Source organism: Aphelocoma coerulescens, chromosome 1A, assembly GCF_041296385.1.
Source record: "Aphelocoma coerulescens isolate FSJ_1873_10779 chromosome 1A, UR_Acoe_1.0, whole genome shotgun sequence".
Taxonomy (NCBI): domain Eukaryota; kingdom Metazoa; phylum Chordata; class Aves; order Passeriformes; family Corvidae; genus Aphelocoma; species Aphelocoma coerulescens.
Genome location: NC_091014.1, coordinates 15427671 through 15436805, shown reverse-complemented (window position 1 = coordinate 15436805; position 9135 = coordinate 15427671). Strand labels below are relative to the sequence as shown.

The window sequence follows — 9135 nt, the reverse complement described above, 5'->3', positions numbered from 1 at the left end:
TGGGTGCTCGGCCCTCCCTCGGGAAGCCGCGCGCGTCCGAGCACAGCGAGCCGGCACCTGGAGCCCTCAGAGAGTCCCTGTAACACAGGAGTGTCGGGCTCAGCTTGGCTGGCAGAGTCAAAGGACAAGAATCAGACGTGCAGATTTCCTCCCAGATGAAGTCATGTGCTGTAACATAAATGTGCCTCCTCCCAGTCAGCTTCACAGTGACAGAAGGGGTCCTCAAAAGTTCCTCCTGTGTTTGTTAGTTACTGAAAGAAAAGAATGCTGGCAGAGCCATTTTTGCCTTCACATGTATAGAAACAGTAAATTTTCAACCAACCCATTTCATAGCACACTATCACCATCAGCCTCTTTTTCTTCACCACTGTATTTTATTTAAAATTACTTAGTTTTCAGAGCAACCAAACCAATTAACTCTCTCTTAGAAAGAAGTATGTTACAGCTAAGCAGATTTTCAAGCAGTTGACACTTACTGGCCATTTGTATACCCCAGAATTTATTTGTATCCCATCTCTACAGAAGGATTTACTTGAAAGGCAGTCTAAAAGATTTGGCTGTGGTCACAAGGAAATCAGTGGCAGTCAAGAACAGAGTAATCTAAAGAGCCCTTGACCAATTAAAAATATGAAGTTTAGACATAAAAATACAAAATTTGGAATGTTGTACTGCCACAGCTCTTTCATAAATTTAACACTTATGATTCCAGAAAAGAAAGTTTACAAAATAAAAAGTAACACTAAGGCTTTAAGATGGCTCAGATTATTTGAGAACAGTAGGAAACTACAAACTTTAGAATAAACCCAAAGGACTTAATCTAAAAGCACCACTGTCAGAAATGTGGCATTTGGAAAAGCCATGGTTCAGTGCAAATACTGATCAGAAATGCAAAGATAAGCACTCCAACCAACAGACAGTACTGTCTTGTTAGTGCCTGCTTCTGCTACCAGCTACACTAAAAAGGAACCTCATTTTATGTTTCCTCTTTAAAAGTATTCATCTAAAACATAAATTCTGGACAAAAACAGACCTAAAAGCCTGCTTACATTGCTACTTTTTGAGAAAAGCAAAACACCTAATGACTGTTTTTTCAATTAAACCTGTATCACAAAATCAAAACAGATAAATAATGTGTACCCTTTTATTTTTTTTAACTACACATGGGATTTCAGACCACTTCTTTCATATTATGCAAATGGGAAGTCTTCCTACTGTACACATTATATAACGTGAGAGAGGCAAACATGACTTCCCTACCTAAAAGAAGCTGCTTTTCACAGACATGGCAAGCCAGTTCACAGCCACTTCCACACAAACACAGCCATAGGTAAACACAGTAGTTCGAATTCAACTCCAGTGAGTAGCTAAAATGTAAACAGAACCTTCTGAATCAAAACTAGCTTTAAAACAAACTCCAAAATCCCAAACAAAAAACCCCACAATACATGGTTTCATGTCATGCCTAAAGCTGTATCTTTGATTAGATTCATCTTGCTACATTAAGAAAAAAACAGAAAAGCTGGAATGTGGTAAATGCATAATTCTGCATGTCTGATTTCTAGTGCCAAGAATTCATTGCAGCCTGAAATCATTATGAGTAACGGTAAATGGCAGCAGGAGAAATATTAAAAGTTCCTTTAATATTTCACTACATTGCCATTTGGAAGGTATTAGTGTTGAAATGGTGTCCCAGAACTATGTGTACGTTAACTTCATATAAAAACTCACCACATTTACAACCATATTTCAATTTAATTATCGTACACAGGTTAACAAAAACACTGGATTTAACAAAAACAATATTCAGAATGGTACAACACGTGTTCATCTTCTCCAGGAAATAATATTACAAGTGATCATCTTAGGACAATTTAGCCACACTAGCGACAGTTCTGTTAAAATGCAACTGTGGTCTACTAAGCCACTTATTTTAGCACTACAGAGTATTTGAAGTTAAGAGTCCTATGGTCAAGGCTTAAAAATCATTTAAGATTCAAACCTCAAAATGTCTTACAGTCAAAATGACAGTATTTTTAAAAAACCACAACAAAATAACCCCAAAACAATTAATTAAAAAGCTTCTGTATTTAGTTTTATTCTCTTCATGGCATTCTCTATTCATATAGTTGCTTGTATCATTGGTAATAGGGTCTGTATCTGGCTTGATCAGGGTGATGTGGTCCAGGAAGGGGGGCCTGGGCAGGAGGCCCTTGCATCCTTGGAGGTGGAGGCGGCCCTCTTGGAGCTGGCCATATCCCTGGACTCATTCCCCCAGGCTGTGTGAAAGGGGGACTAAGAGTTCCTTGATCTTCACTGAACTGCGGCAAAGAGTTGGGATTATAGTGATGGGGAGGGGGGGCATTTACATTTACAGGTGGGCCTCCATGCTGAGGAGGGGGAGGTCCCGGAGGAGGATGGTTCATGTAGGGTGGCATCTGGGCAATGATGTGTCCGGGCGGCGGGGTTATGGGCGGAGGGGCAGAGGTCATTGGCGGCGGAGGAGCCTGGCTGTACACCATGTGAGGGGTGCCTGCCGCCTGTGGAGGGTGCTGCAGAGGGTGGCTGATGGGCGGAGGCGGCGGCGGGGGCGGCGCATAGTGCTGCTGGGGAGGCATAATGTGATGAGGGTGTGACACCACTGGCTGACCCTGGTATTCAGGATGATGGTGAGCAGGTGCGGGTGCTGGTGGAGGCGGCTCTCGAGCACCTGAATTGGAATCATCCTGAATGGGGACAGTTATTAAGTTGCTGTGTTTTCTCGTTGAGATGCGGAAGGTGTCCTGACTGACCGGGCGGGGTGGCGGCGGAGCCATGGACATCTCTGCGGGAGGAGCACGGATATCCTCGTGGGGCTGGTTATAGTGCTCGTGTGGCACATGCTGCAAAGGAGGAGGTGGCATCATGATGTGCTGCTTCGGCGGAATGTGGCTCAGGTGATGTTTCTCAGGGGGCATTATGAAACGCTCGGGAATTTCAGCCGGCGGTGGGGCAATAGGAGGATGTACGGGTTCAATGGGAGGACGAGTAACAGGCTTCCCAGCTCTCATGTGACGGTGGTTGATGTGAGCTTGTAAGTCCCTCTGTGACAGGTAAGTTCTCTTGCATCCTTGAACAATGCTACACATGAAGAGAGACCCTCGTACACACTGCTCAATTCGCTGCACAGGTTCGTTACAGCTACATCAAAAGAGAATATTGATTTATTGTCATCACAGAGAGCTCAACATGCATTTTTCCTTGTTAACGTAATTAGCCAAATTAGAACTGACAATTTTGCCCACTGTAGGAATGAAAGAAACTTTTCACTGATTTTGAAGTTCACCTAGTTTTTAAATCTCCAAATGTAACTATGAAAGAACATCAAAATTTCATGAGGTAGAATTTTCTAAGTAGCATCTCTCTCTCACACAAATGCATTAAGACTTAACACGGGTCATTCTCACTAAGTAAATTAAACTGCTGTTTACTCCTTTTCAAATTAGAGCAATAACAGGTTACCTACCCAAAACCAACAAAGTAAACACTGATCTCTTACAATCCCAAAATAAGGAACAGGAACTAGAAAGGACAGAGTACTCTACTGACTCTGCTAAATGTACAAAATAAGAGCTATGTTAATTTCAGTATCTGAAAGAAGACACTTAAGTTACTTTCTTACATTTCCTTGAATAACAAATCTTGAAATAACTTACCCTGGACACATCTTGTCTCCCTTTTTCTCATGTAGTATAGCACAGTCATAGCAGAAAACATGCTTGCAAGGTATCTAGAGATAAAAAATTGCTGTTAAGACATTGTGTATAAATATCTATGTCATCCTGCAGGATACAGTTCCTCCCTCCAGTGCACAGCTTATAATAATTACAGTAACTAAGTTACCTATGAGGTGAACAAGCATAGCTATGGTTAACAATTTACAGCATCTTTGCACAGAAACCTTCTAGAACAGTTTATGCTGAGTTTGAGTTTTTTGGGGTAGTACTGTTTGGGGTTAAGCGTTGCTAAAAAACACTTGCAGAAGTTTGAGTCTTGCACTAATACCAACACTGAACATTCACAGAAGCTGCATATGCAATCTGATTACACTTGTCTTGCTGGCCAGGAAGGAAAGTTTTAAAAGCATTAACTGTCAGTAAGTCAGATGCTGAAGCCTGTTACATCACACTTAGAAGTCTAAATTAATCTCAGGGATTTTTAAAGGTACATTAAAGTGAACAGTGTCTTCTAACTTCACTGCAAATCTTCAATTGAGATAAAAAGCTTATTTTGAAACCTAAGTGGTATAAGGTCAAAACCCCAGAAGCTGAAGGTTTTTTCCTTTGTGACAGTGTTCTGTTGGGTTTTCTTTAACATTTTCAGACTTACTTGATTAAATCAGGGGGTAAAGCAAAATCAGCCAGACAGAAGGAACAAAAAAACTTGAGCAGTGAAGGCCTCCAGTTCCATCCTGGTACTATTCTGCTGTTTATTCAGATGCCTGTTGAAATCAGTAACCTCTAAAAGCCTCAAACAGACACAGTAAAACCTAATTTTACCTAAAGGGGAACCATGGCTGCATCTTCCACTGGTAATTTCACTCACCATGCGTCCATACATTTTGATGGGCAATCCACACTTATCACAGAAATGGACTGGTGTATCATCCTTTTCCCCCAGCAAGTTTATCTGGTAGGACAGAGAAGGGGGTGAGAAAACAAACCCCAACATCACTAAAGCTTCTCATTTCAATTATCATCAACATACCCATTATTTCTGAATTAGTTGAAAAGGAAGCAAGAACACCACAAACAGAAGAAAGCAGAGGATGTATTTTCAGTCAGGCAAAAATAACTGAGAAACTTTTAATTGACAAAGTATCTATCATGACTACCTAGAGCTTGCTATGAAACACAGGTAAAGACCCATTACTTACCTTATAGTCCCAAAAGATGGGTCCAGGAAATCTCCTTTGATTGCCAAATATTTCACCTCCTTTACATTCGTATCGCTCCTCTTTGTTATAATCAAATTCTTCTGTGGAAAGGAGAAAGAGAAGAAAGACACAAGCCAACCACAACACTTTCATAATTGACACCAGCTGCTATTAAGAGCTTGGGTCATTTACACTGAAATCATCAAATAATGCCACAGCACTTCCAATCTGCTGAGCCCATTCTACAGAAGGTAGAGCCAAAATAGTAAGACAGCCTGTTTTGGAAATGGGCACTACTGAAGCCCTACAGTGCAGCAGTACTTGGAGATTTGGAACGTGTTTTGCATTTGGACAGAACCCTGGACTCTTAAGTCTCTAAGACTGAATAAAGTCTCGAACAATGCTGCAGAATAATACACCTCCCTACTACAGGGAATTTATATTAATTTACCTTCATCACCAGCTTGTGTCTTTGAAGGCATCCTGTTCATATTTCTTGGCGTTCGAGGTGCAGGTTTGGTTTTATTGGTCTGTTTTGAAATAAGCTTTATAGGGATTCTTCTACGGACATCAAGACCACCCAATGATCCTGAACTATTTGTTCCTTGCAAATCATTGTCTGTGAAAGAAAATTTTAAAAAATTATCTGATTTTTCATTTGTCTAATAGTCTCTAAAGAGGCTAAATATTAACAGAAATGTTTTATGAAAAATAATTTTTAAAGCCTGCTTAAGACTCAACATACCAGATTTAATCACTAGAAAATAGGTGTCTTCACATACAATTTATTCCAGAAGTCAAGTCACAAAACTGTATTGGGAACAGCCATGACTTTAGGAAATATACTTTAAAAATAAAGCTATTTAAATAACTTAGTTAGTCACTCATTTCTCCACAACAGAAACATTAATCATATAGCTCTTCTCACAGTGTGAAGAGCACTGAAGAGTCAATTCTTTGTACAACCTTGACTACACAGAATTTCTTATGTGAAAAGATAATTTTTACAATTTATGTATATTGTTTATTAAAGTAGGAAGGAAACTAGCTAATATATAAACTCAACATCTTGATGTATTACTTAGAGGTTTATTATAAAGTATCACAAAAATATTGGTACTTAAGAATATGTAGTTGTATCCTTCCTAAACTGAAAATTATTGTTTCCAGCTACATACAGAATTCTCCTTAACTAGATTTAAATCTAAGTACCAGGATGAACAAAGCAAGAAATAGCCTGACACATGCATCAGCAGATATAGGCTTCAAGAGATAACCCAGACCAGGTAATGCAACAGGCAACACCAATGAAGGTTCATCCTTCACCAATGAAGGGAGGTGTAACTCCCTCAGCCTCCAGCGAGTTTATCTGAAACCACCACACAGCATCTCATTCATACAAAAATAAAGTTATGTCCTTCACAGATCTTCCCGGCTCACTTGGATTTTAACTGAAAATGCCATTCTGACAGGTGTTTCAAAGCAGGGCATGCTCAGCCTGGAAGGGGTGAGCCCCGAGCGGTTACGACACTCCAGCCCTGGAACGACTGCCAAGGCCCCAAAGGATTGCAGCACAGGAGCACCTAGACACTGAAATTAAGGCCCATTAGTGTAGTTATGCACAATGCCTCACCAACTACTGTCCCTCAAAGTCTATAACCACCACACACAATGCAACAAGTAGAAGGAAAAACAAGAAAAAATGGGATTACTCTCAGTTTTTCAGCACCTACCAACAAAGCTAGGAAATGTGTTGGTTTCAAACTGGGACTGTGCTCTGACAGTCCTGTACCTCCAAATCTAAAGCCCTCAATTTCCTCAGATAGATCAAACTCTTCTTAGCACTGTGGTTGACAGTTTCACTCTAAAAGGCAATGTGCAAAAAGGCAAAAGCAATAAAGCTTGCTTTTACTTCTGGTCATTTGTTATTTCTTTTGGCTGTCCAGATGAACCTGCAAACACTCAACTATGTCACCGGGCTTCCCCAGGGAGTGCTGGACCAACACATCAGAGATAAAGCTGTCTGTTTTCCACATGTTGGGAAATTCTGTTTTTTACCAGAATACACAAAACCACAGCACCATAAACCCCAAACAGTCTCTGCAGCAACTCAGTCAATTTGCAAACAGGGATAACTAAAATTTTAAAAATCAAAAACTTGTGTATTATTTAGTCCACTGAACTGTCAATAGGTGCTGTAGCTTTTCCTCCTTATAGCCTTGCAAGCCAGGAATATTTACATGAGTTAGCTGCTCAACTAACCCTAACTAGCAAGTTTATTCGTCATTCATGTTTCACAGAAGGATAATAAATTCCAGTCTGCATGAGCATAACTTGCAGGATTATGTCCAGAAAAAACTACAACAAACATACCAAATTAGTTAAGACTACTTACAGAACCTCTAATTAGAGGTGATGCAACCTACTAAAATGTCACCTTCATCAACCTAAGTTTTATTTTTTCATTTCAAGCTTTATTAAAATTCACAAATAGCGCTCAAATACTTTAAACAGATAGAGTCATAATGCAATCTTTTCTACGGGAAAGGAAAAAAACCTCCAAAACCACCCAAGCAAAAAACCCACGTCCATTCATTTATTCACTGCACTACGCCAGCGCATTAACTAGCAAAGGATCACAGCTACGCCAGCGCGCTCACCGGTGAACGACCACATTTAAACAACGAAACCAAATTTAAGCACACGAGGAAGTTTCCTCCCGGGCCACAACTACGGAATCAGGAAACAAACTACGGGCACCGATGCCAGGAAACGCCGCGGTCAAACGAGCGTCTCTCCCCCACCTCCGGGACGCCACAGGCTGCATCCGGTGCTGCCGGGCCCGGGCACCCCGGCCCGGCCGCCGCAGTCAGCGGCCGCCGCTCCGCCCGGGACGGGGCGTCCCGCGGGCAGCGGCCCCTGAGCCCGGCCGAGCGCCCTCGGGGCAGGGGCAGCGCCAGGCGCCGCCGAGCCGGGGGTGGCACCAGGGCCGCGGCGCCTGCCCGGGGAGGGAGAAGGCCCCGCGACGCACCCGAGCCCCGCCGGCGCTCCCGGGGGCCGAGCCGGGCCCGCCGCCGCCGCCCCTGCGCCGCCCCGCGCCCGCTGGCCCCGCTTGGCCGCTCCCCGTCCGGCAGCGGGCGCGGGCCCGGCGGGCCGGGCACAGACAGGCCCCCGGCCTCCCCCTGCTCACCATTGTGGTCCATGATGCGGCGCGGGGCGCTGTGGGAGCGGAAGGGCGCGGCCGGAAGCGGCGGGGGCGCGGGCGGGGCGCGGGCGGCGGAGCCGCGCTCGCTGAGCTCCCGCCGAGCGGCCCGGTCTGGCTCGGGCTCGGGCGCGGGCGCGGCGGAGCGAGGCCGCCTCGCACCGCGGAGAAAGGGGAACGGGGGCAGCGGGGCCGCTTCACCCCGCGGCGGGAGGGGAGGGGCGGGAAGTGGGGCCTCCTCACACCGCGGCGGGAGGGGAGTGCGGAGGCCCCGGGGTACGGAGCCGCGACTAGTTGGGGTTGGGAGGCGTGATCCTGGTTTTGGGGGGGAAGGATGAAGTGAAAACATGAGAGAGGTCTCAGTTCAGGAGCCACGGAGGCCCCGTCCGGCCTCCTGTGCAGTGCCGCCTTCAGACACACTGGGAAGATGTGACACCGCATCGCGGTCTCGGCTGCTGATCGTCAGCCTGAAGTTTTAGCATGATGGAAATGGCAGGTGCCTGACACGCTGTAGAAGTGATGGAACAGCGAATCTCCACAGCACTCAGAAGCTTCAAAGCAATAGAGCTCAGTAGCTCAGGAGAGGATTCAATGTTACATTTAGCATTTTGTAATTGCTGTGTATTCAGTGGGATGCTGAGTGCTTCTATAGCACTGAAGAAAGGAAAGAAAGAAAAATACAACGAAGTCGTAGGTTTTAAGTAGAAAATGGCCTTGAGCAGTCCTTCCACAACCCTGAAGTAGGGGTAACTACTCCATGCAGATTGGTGATTGTCTCACTAAAAGCCTCCTGGATTGGGATTTTGTGCCCCTACAATGTCTCTCATTATCTTTGTAGCCTTAACATTTAAAAGCTGCAGTTTAAGTCTAACATTCCTTGTCTTATCCGAACAAGGCAGAGAGAACAGGTTTTCCCTTTTGTCTTTGCTGATCCTCAAAACACAGCCAAGGGAAGCATGACACTGATCCTTCATAATACGCTTTATCTCCCCATAATAAGAATTCACAAAGAAAAGACTTA

The 9135-nt window shown here is 44.1% G+C and overlaps 1 protein-coding gene across 4 annotated transcripts; it reads right to left on the bottom strand.

Moving 5' to 3' along the window:
* Positions 1-1127: 1127 nt before the first annotated feature.
* Positions 1128-8135, bottom strand: CBLL1 (Cbl proto-oncogene like 1). Of its 4 annotated transcripts, none has more exons than XM_068994907.1 (6): positions 8103-8135; positions 5364-5531; positions 4913-5013; positions 4582-4665; positions 3693-3766; positions 1128-3177 (listed from the first exon to the last, which is right to left on the bottom strand). In XM_068994907.1, exons 1-6 carry the CDS (start codon positions 8113-8115, stop codon positions 2136-2138), a joined length of 1482 nt encoding a protein of 493 aa, XP_068851008.1. In that variant the 5' UTR covers positions 8116-8135; the 3' UTR covers positions 1128-2135. The 4 variants fall into 4 exon arrangements, with proteins under 4 accessions (XP_068851008.1, XP_068851016.1, XP_068851024.1 ...); XM_068994915.1 differs by having other exon boundaries at positions 4913-5010; XM_068994923.1 differs by lacking the exon at positions 8103-8135 and adding an exon at positions 5658-7823.
* Positions 8136-9135: the final 1000 nt, after the last annotated feature.